The sequence below is a fragment of the Scleropages formosus genome, chromosome 7 (genome assembly GCF_900964775.1).
Source record: "Scleropages formosus chromosome 7, fSclFor1.1, whole genome shotgun sequence".
NCBI lineage: Eukaryota > Metazoa > Chordata > Actinopteri > Osteoglossiformes > Osteoglossidae > Scleropages > Scleropages formosus.
This window is the reverse complement of record NC_041812.1, coordinates 8,325,981-8,345,843: the sequence shown is the minus strand read 5'-3', so window position 1 is coordinate 8,345,843 and position 19,863 is coordinate 8,325,981. Positions and strand designations below refer to the sequence as shown.

The 19,863-nt window shown below is 43.9% G+C and overlaps 2 protein-coding genes across 3 annotated transcripts; one reads left to right on the top strand and one right to left on the bottom strand.

The window, feature by feature from the left end:
* Window positions 1–10: 10 nt before the first annotated feature.
* Window positions 11–11,153, bottom strand: LOC108937481 (junctophilin-1-like). Of its 2 annotated transcripts, none has more exons than XM_018757466.2 (6): window positions 10,242–11,153; window positions 6,969–7,722; window positions 3,612–3,730; window positions 2,527–3,185; window positions 2,052–2,148; window positions 11–1,899 (listed from the first exon to the last, which is right to left on the bottom strand). In XM_018757466.2, the coding sequence occupies exons 1-5, from the start codon at window positions 10,618–10,620 to the stop codon at window positions 2,068–2,070; spliced, it is 1,992 nt and encodes a 663-aa protein (XP_018612982.2). In that variant the 5' UTR covers window positions 10,621–11,153; the 3' UTR covers window positions 11–1,899; window positions 2,052–2,067. The 2 variants fall into 2 exon arrangements, with proteins under 2 accessions (XP_018612982.2, XP_018612983.2); XM_018757467.2 differs by having other exon boundaries at window positions 11–1,833; window positions 10,242–11,152.
* A 2,725-nt stretch (window positions 11,154–13,878) lies between these two features.
* crispld1b (cysteine-rich secretory protein LCCL domain containing 1b) lies at window positions 13,879–19,065 on the top strand. The gene is made up of 14 exons (XM_018757648.2): window positions 13,879–14,133; window positions 14,498–14,616; window positions 15,208–15,340; window positions 15,614–15,729; window positions 15,943–16,043; window positions 16,300–16,458; window positions 16,975–17,035; window positions 17,184–17,250; window positions 17,632–17,762; window positions 17,864–17,907; window positions 17,997–18,069; window positions 18,167–18,242; window positions 18,496–18,629; window positions 18,785–19,065. Exons 1-14 carry the CDS (start codon window positions 13,879–13,881, stop codon window positions 18,834–18,836), a joined length of 1,521 nt encoding a protein of 506 aa, XP_018613164.1. The 3' UTR covers window positions 18,837–19,065.
* Window positions 19,066–19,863: the final 798 nt, after the last annotated feature.

Here is a 19,863-nt window from a genome sequence, read left to right as displayed (position 1 = left end):
TCACGTCTTGAAAACTAAAACATGCAAAATTTAAAAAAAAAAAAAAAAAAAAAAAAACACTAGAATAAAGATGATTTATCTTTAGAAAGCCCTTGCCTCAATATTTGGCCAACTATTTATACTAGTACATGTTGTATATCTATTTAACATTTAAGCAGGTAAATATTAAAGCAAAGTATCCCTGTGAGACCCATCTTTCTCACTCACTCACTCACTCACTCACTCATTCACACACACTGAGCTGTACTGACAGCTGTAACAAACGGCACTGTGACCTCCAGCTGAAAAGCACAGCATCCCAAAGGTCCACACACACTGCACATGTTGAACATGCTGCACTGTTAAGACAAGTTGTCCATCTGAGGACTGCGGTTTCTCTGAGGTAAACGTAAGTGTAAAGGCACCTTATCCACCGTTTTTCTTACACACCTTGTAACTCTCTCAATGAGTTTACTACAGTGTTCATCGAGCGCGAACTCGATACACTACATCTCTATTTTTCCATGCACACACTCATCAGCGCTGTGCTGAAGGGCAGCTACCCGCTCACCTCCGCTTCTCCTTACCGATGCAACACTACAAGCAGTAAGCCATTCTTCTAAAATCCATGCACATCATCAAAACAATATTTCTGAAATATTACTAGTCTAATTAGCAACATTTCTTCAAAGTTTATGGATAATACTATAAGACATTCAAATTCTGCCTTCTTTCCTGCTTTACAGTTTTGCATTCCACAAAAACCACGCGAAACAGAGCTGCTGTCAGCACCGACCAATCAAATAGACATTAAGAGCCGAGTTCCTCAACAGCCAATCAAATAGTCTCAAACAGCTGCCTTCCACAACAGCCAATCAAAAACTCTGTAGTAGTGCCTTCCACAGGAGCCATTTCAATAGCCCTAAGGTAAATTCCACAGCAGCCAACCAAAAGCTCCATAGAGCTACCTTTCTCAATAACCAAAAAAAACTTCAAAGTGTGTTCCTCAATGTCCAATCAAAATTCATTACTGCCATCCGCAGCAGCCAATCAAATAGTCTGTAGTGCTGTTTTCCAACAGCCAACCAATCAGGACTTCAGTTTCTCCAATCAAATGGCCCTAAAGAAGCGCAGCCCTCAACAGACATTATTCTGCAGAGCTGCTTTCCACAGCAACCAATCAAACAACCCTTCAAAGCTGCCTTCCATTTATTACACAATAAATAAATGCCAAACAAATCAAAATAATATACAGAACAATAAATTACATTTAAAATACTTTTGAAATGATATTGCACTTACATTAGGCTTTTTCATAATGATTAAGTTGTTAAAAAGATGTGGATCTTTACAAGGTTAAAAGAAAAGATGGGTCTTAATCCAATCAGAAAGTTGGACATGTTAATGACAGGTTAATAAATATATAAATGACCAAAAAAAAAACAAAAGGAAAAAAAAACACAGTACCATGCATGTTGTGTCAGTGTCCCTGAACCCAGAGAGGGTTTGGATGGATCTGGACTTCATACGGGGAGTTTCTTTGGGGTGGGGCTCTGCTAACTGGGGGTGATGTATCCATCTGACTGCAGCACCACAGCCTGGCAGCCACTTGCGCGCCTTCCCACCGTGACGTCAAGCCGTAAAATAGTCCAGCAGCTGTCAGCCTCTGTCACCCAGACCCTTCTGCACGTCCGGCATCATGGTCCAGCTGGGGGGGAGGGGTCATGCGTGCGCGTGGTTCGTGCTGGGGTCAGCTACTTCAACGAGCCACACACCGCAGCCTGGGGGTGTCTGACTGTCCCTTGACACAACTGCCAAGAATTAAGGCTCAAGCCTCTAGATGTCATGAATTCACTGAAGAGTCAAAACATTTTGAGCGTCACTTCATTAAATTACATGACATTAAACATTCATCCACAGCTGGAAAACAGAAATTACAGTGTTTTGTTTTATAACACTACCAGCAAAAGAAAAAACACAAAAAACACAAAAGCAAAATTACACAAAGAACAGAAACTTTTTCAAAATTTTCCATATATGAACATCCTCAAATGGTAATTAAAAATGCTTACCTGAATTTCAGACCCATCAAGTTAGGAAGTGAACAAAAATAATCGCCAGACCAACATTTATCAACATCACAAGGGCAACCAAAATGGAGTTTGGACCCTGAAAAAGAAAATGAGCACAAATTTCTAATTTCTGTTTAGCTGCAAGTAATTTAAAAATCCCATTCAGATCTTTAGAATATCGCATTTCCAATATTAAATTCCTGCAGCTCAAAGAGCGGAATTTCCTACTGAACCCTGACTTTGAACCAAATTGGGATTTATGCCAAGTTTCTTAGTCAGGAAGTGAAATTTCAAATGAAAAAGGTGTTTTTACAGTGGAAGCTCCAGTATTACTGGAAGCTATTTTAATAAGAAAAAATACAACTACTGAGAAATATTTTGTGTAACAGCTAATACTAAGCAACCTAACAACAGTCCAACATCTATGTCCCTTTTGGTGTTGACCATGCGACCTTCTGGTGAAGAAGCCACTCACTGTCTCCAGCTCTGCAGTCTCGCTCTGGGTTTCCATGCTGCTCCTCTTGGTTTCCGCCAGACTCTTTGCCTTCAGTGACTCCTGCTTCTTCAGCTTTGGTTCTGATTTACTTTCCTGGGGGAGTGACTTAGCCATCATGGGTTTTGGAGTAGGTGTTTGGAACTGCCGAGGGGGGGCTGGGGGCATCCTTGCGAGGCTAGACTGGCTCATCGGGCCTTTGTCTTCCGGTTCCTCTGGCTCCTCTGGTGGGATCTTCACCACAGCCTTCACGCGGTAGCTGTGATACTGACTGAGGACTTGACCATTTCCTGAGCTGTTTGCTGGTGCTACTTCTGCTCTCCTAGGTATGCTGGGAGGAGGGAAGTTCTGCCTCTCAAATGTTGGCTGCGATGCTGCTTTGGTGGAACTCCTGTCTGCCCTCTGGGGGGCACTGGGTGGGTTGTTTTCCCTGCTCAGCTTGCTATGGTGAGCTTTCTTCTTGTGGCTATGTGGTGAAGATGGAGGGCTGTGGCTGGGCGTGTGGCTTGGCGAGTGGCTGGGGGTTGTGCCTTTCCGGTAGAAGTGAGGACTTCCTGACGGGGATTTATCCTTTGGCTTTTCTTTAGGGACTTCCTTTATTTCTTCAGTCTCACTGAACCTTTGCTTGATATAATCAGGTCCTGAAAATATAAGTTAGGTTAAGTTGTAATTTATTAAAAATATGCTGGGTGCAACTGTTTCATCCAAATAGTTAAAACTGTGTGTCAGAAACATGCTCCACTCGTTGACCTCAAACATGCGTCTTCCACTCGTTGACCGGGAACATGTAGGTTCCACTGGTTGGCCATGAAATGCTGCTTCCTTAATGCCTAGCTGATAATTCCATTACTGCTGTCATAACTTTTCCTTTGCTTATCTATTGTCACGGAATAGTGTTATTTATTCATCTGCTCATCTGACAAATTTAGAGAGCATGGCCCATGTCTGAAACCAAATTTTAACTGGAGCGATTTAATGAGCTCACTTCAAGAATTAGTTACATCTTATCTTCTTTCCACTGTATTATGTGCAACTTTTTGAGCCTTACAAGGTAGCTCAGAGGTTACCTGGCTGGTGGAAGCTCGGGGACAGCTCCCTAGCCAAGGTTCTGGCGAGGAGGGAATCCTGGCTTGCTGCCTCAGCTGCCTGATCCGCTGCGGTTGCCTTGGCCCTTGCATGGGTGGTTCTGTAGACGGCAGATGTGAGCAGTTATGAAGGATCCACCCAGTCCCCCATCCCTATGATGCATTGCATCAAAGCTGAGCTTAAACGACGTCAACACAGAACACAGGTGGATCATTTTAGTTTATGCAAAAGGTGATCAACAGAAAGCACTAGGTGAGCTGAACATGGTTAGCTAATCCAGCTCACGACTGCAAAAAATTCCCCTCAGAAAACTGAATGGCCATTAAAAGGCCAGCCAGTCACAAGACCTTCAGGGGAGAGTGGCAGGGATGCTGTCCAAAGTGAAACAGTAGCTTCTGGAGAGGGGGGGGGGCTTCATTAATCCCTTCAGAAGTCTGAGTAGAGCAGAGAGCTTTGTGGCTTAAAAAGAGGGTGCCATGCTTTATAGTGTCAGGATTTCTGTCCGAAAGTACTTGTCCCTTCTGTCCTGGCAGTGTGTTGTGACCGCAGAACGGCTGACCAAACACTGTAAAAGCAGGGGATTCATTTCACTGAGCTCCTCCAGCTGCCAGTGCAAACAAACCATGTGAAATTATTTCTGAGCCCACAGGGACACTTTGCTGCAGTCCCATCCGACTGTGCCCTGCCATCCAGTTTTGGGATGAAGAAGAAAGGTGGAGAAAAGTGTTGGAAAGGAGCACAAGAAAAGCAGAGTACTGTGAGCAGGCCTTCTTGGCTTTCAGCCGGAGTTCAGAATTCATGGAGTAGTCTCACTACTGACACACGGAAGGCAGTTACGAGTCCTGAGATGTGCACGACTCAGCTCTCTGAGGGGCACAGCCTGGATTTCATGGCCCTTGAACACAGCCTGTTTCGGACTCACCTCTAAATATAGTCTGTTCTTAAATTTCATCCTTCCAGCTCTTCATCTCTCAGAGCAATGTCATTCTTTGGACTGTCACTCAGTGCTCCCAGCTCCTCCCACACAAAGAGAAGGCTGAAAGAGACAAAGTGTGGGAGCCAGATCTATGCAGCATGGTAAAACCAGAGGCCAGGTCTATGAAGATCTGAAAAACTTGCAGCTGGATCACTGTGGCTCAAGAAAAAGAGGAGCTGGATCAACATGATTCAGTAAAACTAGGCACCAGATCTGTATGAAGAACAGGGGCTACACACAAGTTCAAAAACCCCCAAGTAGAGTTGCATTCTTTGCTAACTTAATATAATGGGAGGAAGAAATAAAACTTATATAATAAGATGGAGAATAAGTGCAATGAAATTTAATAGGATGGAAGTTGTGTGCCATGTCATTTATTAGGCTGGAAAAGGAAGAAGAATCACTCAAGGTGCTTTGCAATTTATGCCAGCAAATCAGGAAAACCACAGAGTGGCCAACAGACTGTAAAAGGTCAGTTGACACCTTAATATGAAAGAAAGGAGATGTCACAGAGTGTGTAAATTGTGACACGATTTCCCTAAATTCACATGCCAGCAAGATCATGCTGAAGGTCATTCACTGAGGACTGAAGCGATACATTGGTAGCTGCATGATGTAGAAATCAGATGCAGAAAAAGACAGGGAACAACAGACATTGTTGCTGTTGAAAGAAGAATAATGGAAAAGGCCACAGAGATCACAGACCACAGCAAAGCCTTTGTGGTATCTCAAAATGTGCAATGTACCCAGGAAAATGGTAGTACCAGAACATTTGATTATCCTGATGAAGAACTTGTAGACTTGAACAGAAGATCACAGTTAGAACATGGTGAAACCAAATGGTTTCAAGTTGGCAAAGGATTAACACAAGGCTACATACTTTCTCTTTACCTTGTTAACTTATACGTTGAACACATGAGAGAAGTGAGACTAGAAGAAAATGCAGGTTCAAAACTGGTGGAAGGAACATCTAAAATCTCCAGTATGCTTGACAACAACACTAACAGTGCAAGAAGCCCTCAAAATCCAACAAAAAAGTCAAAGTGGAGAAGATAAGAAGAGTATTACAATTAAATGAGGAAGAAAACTAAAAACATGACAACTGGAACACCAGCCAACTACACTGATGGTTTTGACAGAAGGTGACAGCTTTTGTTACTGGGGATCACTGATCAACAACAAGGAATCTAACAGTCAAGAGATTCACTGAAGACTTGTATTTAGCACAGTTACAATGATAGCTCTGGGAAATGTCCTCAAGTGCACCAAGATAACCAGAAACCTGAGGATTATATCTGTTTGTTCAGTAGTAATTTTTATTACCCTACATGGATTTCAAAACTGGAGACCGAAGAAGTAATAATGTGTTCCTTTTCACCGTGGTACTGGGGGAGACACTTTTGAGAACACCATGGACAGCTAGGAAAGCACACACTGGTCTTGATTTAAATCAAGCTAGAGGTTTCACTGGAAGATCAAATTATGAAACTAAGCATACCATACCTGGCGTACATTATGAGAATTGTTATATAGATTCTGGATTGTATTCTGGATTCTCAGAAAAAAAAAAAACAGTGATGACCGAAAAAACTGGAGGAAAGTTGGAGCAAATATAAGAAATGATCGGTAACCCTACTGATGGGCCTAGTCACAGTGACAATGCATGGTCCCCTTTCAAAACCCAAGTTAAGGAGAAGTTATTCTGGTAAAACTCTATTTAAGTGGGCATGTCTTTTCAGCCTGTTTTCTGTATTTTTCTTGCACAGTTTACTGACATACTGATAATTCAGGACATGGACTGCAATTTAGTCATTTCATATCTGGGTGCTGCTTCAAAAGCTGTGTTAGGGTTACATTCAACACTGATTCTGCCTGTAGAAATACCTACCAGGACTGTCTCAGTACACAGGACCATCACTCAGCAGAGGTTCTGCCCACAGGACCACCACCCAGCAGTGCTTCTTCCAACAGGACTATCACCCATCAAAGCCTAGCATACAAAACCAGCACTCAACTCTGCCTCAGCCAGAAGGAACCCCTCTAAGTACTGTCTCCTGCCCTTAGGGAGCCCTTCCTGCTCTGTCTTTGCCTACTGGATCATCATCCAATCATCCACACTGTTGGCTACAGGAGTGTCTCCCCAAATCATCTGACTTTCCATTATCACATCTTGTGAAGGTCTTAAAAAGAAAGTAATTCTTTGCAAAGTTGGAGGAACAAGAACAAGAGAACTACTAGAAAACAGATGGATGAACTTAACAACGGACATACGCCTTTCAACACAATGGATGAAAGTAGAGGACAGATCATTCTGGAAGAACTCTACGTGTTTGTATGTTTATACCCTTTCAGGCCCACTCACCTTGAAGCTGCTATTTCCACTTTAGTTCTTGCTACAGCAGCTGCTCGCTTTGCCCCTTCAACAGCGCGATCCACTTTCTCTTTGGTTTTGTGGTTTTTTAGTGGAATCAATTGCTTTCTGATTCCACGCACCAAAACATTGTTTTTGTACTTGCCCTCCTCCTTGGTGCCATCGGGAAACAGTGTACAGCCATAACCATGACGACGATTGTTCAGCCACTCGCCCTCGTACTTCATGCCATTAGAGCGCTCACTGATGCCGAAGCCATTGCGCTTGTCGTTCTTCCACTCGCCCATGTAGGACTCAGTGGTGGTCGCATCTACGTTATCTTCTGTGTGTGGCTCTTCCTCAGGCCCCTCGCTGTAGCTGACGGACGAGTTGCCGTCGCTAGAGCTGATGCGGCTCATAGTGCCATCACTACGGGCTGAGCTGCGCTTGCTTGATATGGAAGAGCGAGACTCAGACTTGCGCAACTGCTTGAGGCTGCCGAACAATGACCCCCTGCGGAAGAGACCTTTCTTCTTGCCTCCAACTTCGCTGTCACTGTGAACATTGAGAACAAAGCCACCCCTGCCTCCGGTGGAGCTGTCTGCCGTCATGTCCTGAAACACATTGCCGTTACTCTGCTCACTGCGCAGGGAACCCAGGGAGGTGCGGAGTGGTGAGCGGATGACTGTGGCCATCCCATAGGGAACGCTCTGACGAACGCCGTAACCATGGCGCATGCCTCCCATCCACTGACCCTGGTATGTACCTGTTAGAGAAACGAATCAGAGTTATTGTACACACTGTGCAAACTGAACAATCCTCACCTGTAGCAAGCCTTGGACTAGGTTTAATATTGTAGTTCATGTATAAGTATTACATAAATATTGTAGCTATGTATTATAGTTTAAATTCACCATTGGCAAAACTTAAAAATTCAAAACGCAGAACTTCTGCAGTCAGCAGCTTGTAATGCTCATACAGTACGCCACTGAAGTTGACCACATCCAGTTTTAGCACTAAAATGTATCATGTGATCCAGGCATGGAGGGTAACAGCAGCAGGGAAAGAGGTTGACATAGGAGAGTAAGGGGTTTGGGGTGTTAGAGGTGGGGTGAGAAGATGACATAGAGTGGTTTGGGCGAAGGATAAACAGCAGAAGGATGAGGGGTGGGCAAGGAAGGTAAAAAGAACAGAGTGGGGCATAAGGAGTAACAGCTTTATGTTAAAAAGCCAGGAATGAGGAATGTCAGGAGCAGGCCTGAGGTTTAGGGGTTGGGGCCGGGTAAGAACAGACAACTGCACCACGGAAGAACTGCCATGATAAGGAAGTCAGAATGCCAAAAGCTGATATCTTCATTCTCACCGTCAGGGCAAAAGCACAATTATTATTACTTATGAGCTATTCCTTTAGGTATGCATGTAAAGGAAAAGAATCTCTCCACCGCCATCTCAAAGAATGCCATTTCTGAGCTTTTTGTAATTCAGCTTCTCCAGCGGGACACACCATAACAGGGCACAGCACTTCACTTCAGACATTTTTATGAAAGAGACTGAAATAAATCCTCACCCTCCATAAACAACACCCAAATACGTGCTTCAGTCAATAAGTTCTAAGACTGCCTGCCATGTGTGATGTGGCGCTGCTGTGCTGATGACTTGTAACCACAGAAGGGCCATGTGGGGGCCAGTCTTAGAACTTATTGACTGTACTAGGTTTAATGTAAATTTTTAATGAACCTGGGGTTAATATTTGTAGCCTATTATGCCTATTATAGTTTGGTGCATCTGGGCAATTGAATTCCGAAGACATATACAGTAAGGAAACAGTTCAATAACAAAACAGTCAAACATCAATACTTCAGGTTCACACATATTGTGTTGCATGTCACTAATTTTAGGTATGAATGTAGGTATGAACTCCACTCTGACCCTTCCAATCCAGTGACCTGCCAGTAATGCACAGTACCACAGTACTCTATGGTGTTGCAGTGGAGCTCGTGAAAACACAACTATGACATACAACAACTAATCAATTCTATCTGCTGAATGTCATGAGAGATGAAGGAAAAGGTACAAAGCCAAATTATAAATCAAAGCAACTCAATTAAAAGTTGCACACATTTAAAAATTTATTTTTTTCACAGTACATGTTTAGCAAGGGGCGCAGCGGCACAGCAGGCTTAGCCGGGTTCCGCTCTGTGGCAGGTCTGGGGTTCAAGTCTTGCTTGGGGTGCCCTGCGGCAGACTGGCGTCCCACCCTGGGTGCGTTCCCTCCAGCCTTGCGCCCTGTGTTGCCGAGTTAGGCTCAGGCTTGCTGTGACCCTGCTTGGAACAAGCGGTTTCTGACAGTGTGATGTACATGTTTAGATATGTGGAAAAAACTAATTTTTAAAAGGTAACACATTCAGGGGGAGCGCGGTGGCGCAGTGGCGCAGTGGGTTGGACCGGGTCCTGCTCTCTAGTGGGTCTGGGGTTCGAGTCCCGCTTGGGGTGCCTTGCGGCGGGCTGGTGTCCCGTCCTGGGTGTGTCCCCTCCCCCTCCGGCCTTATGCCCTGCGTTACCGGGTAGGCTCCGGTTCCCTGCGACCCCGTATGAGACAAGCGGTTCCGAAAATGTGTGTGTGTGTAACACATTCAACTTCTGAAGCTGATGCCTTTCTCCATGACAGGAGGTTGGTAGCACAACAAGCTATTTTACATTTTCCACCCATTTGTATAGTAGGGTAATTTTACAGGAGTAATTCATCGTAAGTACTCCTCCACACTACATGAGTGGGATTTGAACTGTGAACCTTCAGACTGCAAAGACACCTGCAACGCTAAGTGCAGGAAATAGCACTTTATACATGATGTTTGCTACCAGCATGTCCTATTTACATTAGAAAGCAAATTACTATGAGAAAAAATTGCCAAGCTCTGCATTTAGAGCCCAGCGACGCCCTGTAACTTCTATTCTTCCATCCCACCTATTTCCATAAATACGTTTAGCAGCGCTACATGATCATGTCTTCTACCCTGTTATGGTAAAGGGGGAATGTTATGAATGACCGGCACACAGCGAACCAGTTCAATAACCCTGGGGTTATGATGAAGGACCAGCATCCTGGAAATATACGGTCGGTTAAGTACATTTGGGATTTTATGGATGACTAGCACCCTGGAAGCCACTTCAATAAACTGGGAAAAAGTCACCAACCAAGTGAAGGACCAGAAATGAGTTAATAAACTGGGAACATCAGGAGGGAGCGGCAGAGCCAGAACACAGGGGGGAAGCTGGTTCACTTACCCCCATCTCCATAGGTTTCAACCCCATATCCATCCTGCAGACCATTGCTCCACGTCCCGTCGTACCTCGCGGGGCTGTTGACACACTGTCGCACTCCGTACCGGCCCTTGAAGCCGTGGCTCCACTCCCCGCGGTAGGTCCACTTGCCCTTGCTCTCGACCCCGAGGCCGTGGCGCTTGCCGTGCGCCCAGTGGCCCTGGTAGGTGTTCCCGCTGGGCCAGGTGTACACCCCCACCACCTCAAAGCCGTTCGACCAGGAGCCCGCGTACTCGCCCTGCCCCTTGGGGCCCGTGCACACGCCGTAGCCGTGCGCTTTCCCGTCCTCCCAGCCGCCGCAGTACGAGCCGCCGTCGTCGAAGTCGAACCGCCCGCCCGTCATTCGGACCCGCGTTCAGACCCGCGTACAAGCGAGCGCGTTCTTCACAGCCAGGCCAGGACGTTCAGAGGGACGTTCGGTCCGTCATCCGGACCGTCATCCGGCGACCCGCCGTTCGGATGAGCTTTGAAGGGGCCGGACTCTGGATGCTGATGCTGATGATGATGAAGGAAAATTACGATGATGATGATGATGATGATGATGATGCGCGTTCCCACGTGATGCAGCCGATGGAGAAGGTACTGAGGAAGACGTCGGTGAGGGGCCGGTGACAGTCCTGTCAGTACCGCGGTCGTACGGTGTGCGAAGGCGCGCGCGCGTATGTGTGAGACAGTGAGTGGGTGACCGAGTGTAACTGTAAATGTGTGTGTGTGTGTGTGTGTGTGTGTGTTAATGTGTAGCTGTGTGGGTAATTGTGTAGGTGTGTTTTGTGCACGGCGGTACGGACAGCCCCTACAGTCGCGCGCAACCACTGCCTTTATGCCCCCCCGCCTCCCGCCCCACGTAGCCCCCACCCCCGCGCGCTCGCGCAGTGCCGGTACAGTCGCAGCTCCTGGTTGACGTCAGAGCCACGGGACGTCCTGGCGTTCCAATTAGGGTCGCGCAGGACTAGGGGGGTTGGGGTTGCGGTTGTGTCGTGCCGCTGCTCACACACTGTGCAACCCAAAAGCTCCGCTGCGCTCTCGTGCGGAGGGGGGGCGGTGACCGGCGGGACCCTCCCCCCTGTTATCGTCCCTATTTGGCCCGGTGGGGAGAACAGGGTGGATCCATGTCTTCCACCAGTCCTTTTTATAAACAAACGCACATATTACTACAACAACATACACTGTACAACATACGCCGCAGTGTACAATATACACCTGTCATTTTTCATATGATGCGGTACATTGCCACAGTGAAACAATTTTTTGGGTTCTCCGCAATATATTGTTGCTGTTACTGGAGATTCTCATTTCCCTCATCTTGCTTACAAAATACAGAGCTGATCATGTAGGTATATAATGTCACAACTTCTGGGACTCATATCAAGAATTAAGAAGATGAGAGGAGTGTAGTGCCCATTACAGTAAGTGGAGTCCGGTTCAAGAGCAGAGTGTAATAATTCTGAACTAAATCAAAGAGCCTTGTTAGTAGTGTTGGTCAAAAGTGCCCTCCGGTGGTATCAACTCTCACTCTGTTTTTTGTAATACAGCAGAGTCGCAGTTATGCGCAATTAACTTTATGTGGAGGACCCCAGATTTTAATAAATTATATCAATAAGTAAATAAATAAATTCATTCTACGGGGACGGATACCCTTCTCAGTTCACCTCTCAGTTTAGTCCCTTGCTTTTTTCTGTGACGGGTACAGGACCTGTGTGTGTGTGTGTAGTGTGTGTGTAGTGTAGTGTAATATATACTGTGTAGTATAATATACTGCACTTGTGTGCACTGCCGTTTTTGTAGCATTGATTATATGCATTCCTATTACTCTGTATTATAAATTCACTGTTATGCCTTATGGTAACATATTCGCTCAGATTAGTAGCCTACGGTTTAAGCGGTTATACGCGATTTGGGGCTTTACGCGCTATCTCAGTCCCCCAGTCCCCAAACTGGAACAAGGCAGGGTACCGTGATACAAATGCACTGGTGAAATTAACACGAATTGGAATTCTGCATTTATTTATTTCAAACAACTACCATCATATTTCGAGCTTAATCGAACACGGCTTAAAAAAATGCACTGTGAATTTGCATAAACAAGCAGCTAAAATGTTGAATTTGAATATTTGACACGTTTTTCTATGCCTGGCACCACTGCATCCCCCGACGAAAAGCGTTGAAAGAGGCGAGGCCGAGGAGAATTACGTTCGGCGACTCCTCGCTCCTCGCAGAGCTCTCGATGTTCCTGCAGTGAAACCCGAGCCGCAGCGGAGCGCCGCAGCGCGAGGACTGGCTGGAAACGCGCAGCATCACACACCCGACTGCGGAGTAAATGTGTGTGTAAAAGGGCTACGAGGGGTATAAAAGACACGAGGGGGTCGGGAAACGCGCTCCATCAGCCAAATCCTCCAGGCAAGAGGTGACTTCTAAACTTGTCAAACTTGTCCCCAACGGAATAACATCACTGGAAAAAAAAGGCGCTGTCATGTTTTAAAATGATCTCTGAGCAATTATATATAAACGAATGATCATGCCAGATTGGCAAAAAGATGCTGACAGACTGAAATATACTATATTATAGCAGCATATGATATCGCTCCTGTTAAGTTTACTACACCTGAGACTAATTAAAGTGAAATTTAATTAGGACATAACTGTGAGGCTACTTGAATGTGCGCTGTTTTAATAGAAAAAAAGAACATTTTTGGGACATAACCGACCGCCGTTTTTTTGCTGCTAAGGTGAGTTTTTGTCTCAGTTAGTACAGACATTACTAAATGACATTTATTGCTAAAACATAAATCACCTGGTTATGAAAGGTAAATCACTGCTTTTAAAGGTAAACGGAAATTCGTCCTATGCAATGCATGTATGTGCGTCAATATAATTTACAGGTAATAGTACTTGTGAACCTCGTGAAATCTGCTGAAAGAAATAAATATAATCAAAGAAAAGCAAATAAACTAGAGGATACAGGTCCAGAATCAATTGTCCTTTTCAGCTTTGCAGTTCTGTCGTTTGGATTAATCATTAAACTCATGAACTGTGGGAAACTATTGGAAATTATATGATTATGCAGCAGGGGCAGCAGGTAGCGAAGCGTTTAGGGTTGTTGCATTAATTGCTGCAGGTCTGGAGCTGAAATCCTGGTGCTGTTGCACAAGACATCTTTCAAGGTGCCCTGAAATGATACAGATAAAAAAGACCCTGCTGTGTAAATGGGAAAATCATTGTAAGAATTTTAGTACACAAACCAAAAACTGTAAAGTGTTACATAAATAAAGAATAATAGTATTGTAACAGTCTTTGTGAGTTTCATGGTACTTTTGGCCAGTTTTAGTCCTTTGCATTCTGTCCGGAGAGATGGGGTCAGACAATAACCACGTTCACAGTAGCTCTTTCTGTAGCAGCTGAACTCTCTGGCGTCAGTGTGCCTCTAGCCACTAGCCACAGTGCTTCACTTTAGCTCCCATGTACAATATTTACTTTAAGTATTTACTGAACTTCATACGGTTCATGCATCAGCCAATCACGCTGCTTCTTTGGCTCTCTTTTTCACTAGGCTTGAGAAAAACTTTGTGTTGGAAGCTGCCCAACAAGGTCTGAGGAAGGCAGTATGAAGACTGTGTCCCAGAATTGGCTTAGTGTTATGGCCCTTCTTCTCTCCCAGAGTGCTGTGGCTTTGGTCATCCACAATGCCACACTGCTGGAGGTGCTACTGGAGAAATACACGGCCCCGGGCGGGGAGGGAGAGGCGGCTAGACCCAGGGGTCGAAGGGCTATCTCAGAGAGTGACATGAAACTGATTCTTGATCTGCACAACAAACTCAGGGGGCAGGTTTACCCACCAGCCTCTAACATGGAGTACATGGTATGAAAACACATTATCCATCTTCATACATTTGCAAAGGTGTCTCACAGTTGAAACACATAAATGTTGAATGAACTCATAATACTTGAAAATAATGACAGAAATCAGTTTGTCATTGTTCCTTTGTGTACCTCAAGTCAAAGTCAACTTTATTGTGAAATCTGGTGAAACTGGATAGATAAGAAAAAACTTTAATATACTAGAGTAGGGTTTTGGTCACAGAAGTGCTGAGAGGCCCATTCAATAGTTTTTGATAAACATCTGTATGTTTATTGGGTGGGAAGCAGGTGTTCAGAATATGTGACATATGAAATACATGCAAGGCAGACTGTTTCCTACAATTGCTCTGAAACACGTGATGCAGGTCTGGGACACAGAGCTGGAGCGGAGTGCAGAGGCTTGGGCTCACGCATGTCGCTGGGAACACGGCCCAGCTAACCTCATGCGCCACATTGGACAGAACCTCGGGGCTCACTGGGGAAGGTTGGTCTGCAAAGCAAGCATCATAGTTCCTGGTAACATTAGTTATATCTGTCAGTAGGTATTGCTCTACTGCACTACATATTCACAGTTGTTAACACCTCATCAGCCCAAAGGGGGCGATTAATGGCAGGACAGAGGGAAAACTTGTGAAAATCAACATAACTGTCCCAGTTTGTCCAAAATTTTATTACATTTTCATACAACACATGCATTAATTTTTCTCTTTGTGCCGTGTTCTGATTTCCCATCACACCCCAGGTTAAACTGGAGACCTTGGTCCTTACTTACCATGCTTTCAAACATTTACCCCTGCTTACAGTATCTCCATAATTCTTTTACCTGTCTTGCCTTGGTGGTTCTGTTTACGTTTACATTTGCAATGTTAGTCTTATCATACCTGAGAAATATTTTGGCTAAATTTAACTTTATCGACAGGTATTTTTCAGTTATGGGTGAAGGTACTTTAATATTCTCAGGGCACTCCTTGTAATGAAGATGTTAACACATTTATCTTTCTGCATAAATAAGAACAACAGTTGTCTCAGAAAGTCCAGTAAAATGAAGGTGGATCAATTATTTTTGTGCTTTTAGAGACCGCCCTCCTACATTCCATGTTCAAGCTTGGTATGATGAAGTGAGATACTACTCGTACCCATATCCTCAAGAGTGCAACTCTTACTGTCCTTTCCGTTGTTCAGGACCCGTCTGCACCCACTATACACAGGTAAACCTCTGTATCACTCTACCTCTACCCCTAATAATGATATTAATAATTATAATAATAATATTTACACAAAAGTCTCCTTTACACTATAGTTCATTACACGGAGCTTTATACCACTTTACACCAGATGTAGGTCCATCTCTGTTGTATTCCGTTTGTGGGTGAATACATCTGCTAGTCTAATATTTATTGCTTTTGTTTCTTCTTTGCAAATAATAGTATACAAATGTCCAAAGTACTGGTTTGATATTAAACCAGTGATTTACATTTTAGATGGTATGGGCCAGCAGCAACCGGATTGGATGTGCCATCAACGTATGCTACAACATGAATGTCTGGGGCATGATCTGGGCTAAAGCCGTGTACCTAGTTTGCAACTATTCACCTCCGTAAGCCCCATATTTACATATAATTGCTCATGGGATACATTTCTATCATTTACTAGTAGAACTATATAAAAAAGTATACTGAATCCCAGCGATCTGAATGATACAATGATACACCGATACAGTGTATAGTGCTCATGTACATGGACTGTGGATGTTAAGAAAACATTGACTTCAGTGTGTCACCAAGCTTTTTGTGTTATTGGATGTATGCAGGGGTAACTGGTGGGGACATGCTCCTTACCAACATGGACAACCATGCTCAGCCTGCCCTCCAAGTTATGGTGGGGGGTGTAGAGACAACCTCTGCTTCAAAGGTAAGTGTCTCTGACAACTGAACACACACTCGTGTTTCTGGTTTCAGAGAACTTCACCTTGTGTTTGGTATCCTCAGCATGTGGTACTAGTCATTCCAGTCAATCTGTTATTTGACCACTGTAATGCCCTCACCTTTACCAGCTCCTGTCCCGTTTTTGCCCAGAGCTGCAGCCTACCAGTGGAACAGTGCCACTATCACACTGACAGCACAGTGTCCTCTTCAGATTTACATGACGACAGTAAACTTGTTTGCAGATGCTGCAGACCAACGTCCCCCTGAAGAAAGAGAGGAAAGCAACTATGTTGAGTCTGAGGATCTTAGAGCCTCTCTCCCTTCAGACAAAATGCCCCCAGGAGCAGCATCACCCTCACAGGGCCAGGGGGGAGAGCAAATTCTGAACACACAACAAATGTGTAAGATGGAATACTGTTTATAGATGTACAAACATTTACGAAGGCATCGAAAGAATCTAACCAGAAAGAAAAATGACTGCAGTTTGTTGCAGTCCAAGTTAGCACTGCTGGAGGTTCTGCTGTCCACAGAGATCTCTGCGGTGAAATCATTAGTGTAGCAGTTTCATGCTGCTGGGTTCTACTCAAGAAACAAACAGTGTCCGTGTCAGAATCCATCTACAAGGTCAACTTACATCTCACAGAGGGTCAACCCACATGTCCTAGAGTGTCAACTCATGTATTCTAGAGGAACAGATCATGTATCATGGAGATTCAGATCATATGTCATAGAAGGTTACCTCATCTCTCCTAGAGGTTCAGCTCGCACTCCTTTAAGGTTCAATACTTTGTACATATGTCTTTGAATTTTTGTTGAAGTATTGCTCGACAGCATTATTTAGCTCTCAAGGCAGGTCATTCAAAGTTTTCTGAGCATTTTTCAGTCTCCCAGGCGAAAACTTGACACAGTTGGTTCAGCTCAACAGGTTTCATGTGAGACAAAGTTGCGGGACCAGTGTAAAGGCACAACATGCAATCGGTATGGAAGTTTGTTTTATTTCATCAGTAATTTGTATGTTTTCTTCTTACTGGGACATTTACTCACCCCTGTAATATAGTTTACTAATGGCTCAGATACTTTGTCAGGATGTTTGATGACTTCATACTCTCATGGATGCTGTTCCTAGGTATGAGTGTCCAGCTGGTTGTCTCCACAGCAAAGCCAATGTGATAGGAAGTGGGTTCTATGACATGGTAAATGAACTGAAACCCATTGCCACTCTTCATTTATCACTAAAAGGCTAATCATAGTTGGTCACAGGTGAAGCACTAAGAAAGACAGAATCTTATTATTTATTAATTTACCTAGCTGGCACCTTCTAAATGCAGCTCTAACCTCTATCCCACCTTCTACCTCCTTAGAATATCAATTTATTCAAAACTATTAGGAATGAGGCTGTGATGATAACTATATTCAGCCAGTAGAGTGAAGGGACTGACTCAGCTGTCTAATGATCCCTCCCTGGGTGATCAGCACTGGCCATTGTTTTCAATAGTTAGCAAACTTTGGTCAAGGTCAACATGTCATAGGAATGTTAATGGAGGACCTGGATGATGATGTTCTCCATGTTGCAGCAATCAAGTATCTGCAGAGCTGCTCTGCATTCAGGAGTTATAGACAACTATGGGGGGTGGCTGGATGTTACCAGAAAAGGGCGGAAGAGTGGCTTCACAGCCTCTAAGACAAATGAAGTACAGACGCTGGCGTGAGCAGTCAAGTATTTCTTTGCTTTTAGTTAAGTCAGACTTTCTCATGTCATGTATGTGTATATATATATATATTTTTACCCATTTCTGTAATCCACAGCAAAAGCCAAAGTGCAAATGCCTTCATCGTTTCAAAAGTGCCAGGTTTGTAATGCTCATACGCAGCAACAATCATAATACAATATTTTACTAGAGTAAAATTCACAGGTAGTAACTTTTAAAATTTTTTTCAGTAAAAGCCATTACATGCGAGACTACAGTTGAACAGTTCTGTCCTTTCGAAAAGCCGGTCAGACACTGTCCAAGGTAAACGCTTCTTGAATCCGCAGCCTGTTCTTCCTTGTCGTCCTAACATGCTAATGGATGAAGACACTGTTCCTACTCCATGAACTTGCTCCCACAGGTTGTACTGCCCACGATACTGCCTGCAGGAGACTCCTTGGGACTCACGGGTCATTGGAACAAAGTTCTACTCAGATGTAAGTAATTGATGGTTTCTCTATGTAGGGCATCGATCCCTTAACTAATCCCTATTTTCCTTACAGTCTGGAGACATCTGATTCTGGCTGTAGCATGTTCATGGTGAGGTCTCACAGCCCTTCTCTCTGAGAGAAACTCTTTGGTTGAAAGGTGGACAGTACTTGTTATGTAGGTGCTTCTAATATATTGCAAAGTTACTGTATATATGAGATCATTCTTACCGTAACAAATATTTGCTTCTCTCCTAAACAGAAGTCCAGTATTTGCCGAGCTGCCATCCATGCCGGTGTCCTTCAGAATGACTCAGGAGGCTACCTTGACGTCATGCCTGTTGATGGGAGGAGGCGCTACGTAGGATCTTTCCGGAACGGAGTTTCCTCAGATAGGTGTGTTGGAGAGAGCATCATTAAACTAAGGTCCTAGCTGGAGAATCCATTCATTTAAAACTGTATCCAGCTTTAGGCTGTTATATGAACTGAATATGTGTCCTCTTTTCTGTTATGAAAGGCAATAGCTGATGTTTGCTATTTTTTCTCTACAGCCAGCAAAATCCTCCAGGGGGCAATGCCTTCAGAGTGTTCATGGTCATTTGACTTCAGTGGTGCCCTCTCAGGATTCAGAATGTTCACCACCACCTGATTCTTCTTCTTTCAGAGGATTTGTGCTCATATAAGCTCAGCGATGATTCATCAGAATTCATAATGTTCATGGCCTCTGATTCATCTCTGTTCAGACTGTTCTCATCTGAATATACTGTACTCTGACTTTACTTCCAAAAACCCCATAAAAACTGGTAGAAAACAGCCATGATGGGGTGGTTGCACACCCTTTATTTCTTCTTGAGCTTTTAAATTGCAAGGTTTTAATAAAACTGCAGGATTATGAATGCAGAATCTAGAAGTGTAAATATAAATATGAATGTTCAATGACAAAAATGCTTTGAAATTTTTGTCATGAAACATTTTGATTTGGTGTGTTTAAGGTTCTAAGAAGTGATTTTAGTGTTTAATTCTTTGAAAAGAGAAAAATGAAACATAAAGTGTATTTAAATAATGGTTTTTCTGGAAAGAATACTGGTAGCTCTTGTGTTGTCTTTTAGACATATTTCATTGCCATTATTATAGGTACTGGAAGACTGGGATGTGCTGTTGTTTAGTAGGATGTTGGATGTGGGGTGTTGATCTAGTGATGAGGAGTAATGCTAGAGCTACACATGTAACATGAACACCATTAAAAGGTTTTGTAAGTGAAAAATAATTGTTACATATTCAGAATTTTGTGCTTAAAACTGAGAGCTTAAACATTTCATAATGTTATTTATTTACTGTATACTGGTCCAGCCAGCCATAATGACAACATCTACCCTACATCTTGTGAGCGCAAAGCCTTGCCATGTCATTTTTCATAACTCTTGTATTTGTCTTTAAGGAACTTTGTACTAACTGGACTGTGCTTCTGGCAGAAAATGTATATGGTTCCACTGAATTAGTTTTGTCTGTTTCAGCACTTTATTAATCACAAGTGTATTCCTTAAAGGGGGCACAGTAGCGCAGCAGGTTTGGCCGGGTCCTGCTCTCCGGTCTGAGGTTCGAATCCTGCTTGGGATTCCTTGCAATGGAC

What these genes read in the sequence shown, in the direction of transcription:
- LOC108937481 (XM_018757466.2), bottom strand. Translation starts at nt 10,620, where the DNA reads ATGACGGGCGGGCGGTTCGACTTCGACGACGGCGGCTCGTACTGCGGC. An exon ending in TGAAACCTATGGAGATGGGG is followed by an intron (nt 7,723 to 10,241) that starts GTAAGTGAACCA and finishes TTTCTCTAACAG; the next exon opens with GTACATACCAGGGTCAGTGG. An exon ending in AGACTGCAGAGCTGGAGACA is followed by an intron (nt 2,149 to 2,526) that starts GTGAGTGGCTTC and finishes TTTCTTTTTCAG; the next exon opens with GGTCCAAACTCCATTTTGGT.
- crispld1b (XM_018757648.2), top strand. Translation starts at nt 13,879, where the DNA reads ATGAAGACTGTGTCCCAGAATTGGCTTAGTGTTATGGCCCTTCTTCTC. An exon ending in CATCGTTTCAAAAGTGCCAG is followed by an intron (nt 17,908 to 17,996) that starts GTTTGTAATGCT and finishes AATTTTTTTCAG; the next exon opens with TAAAAGCCATTACATGCGAG. An exon ending in AACGGAGTTTCCTCAGATAG is followed by an intron (nt 18,630 to 18,784) that starts GTGTGTTGGAGA and finishes TTTTCTCTACAG; the next exon opens with CCAGCAAAATCCTCCAGGGG.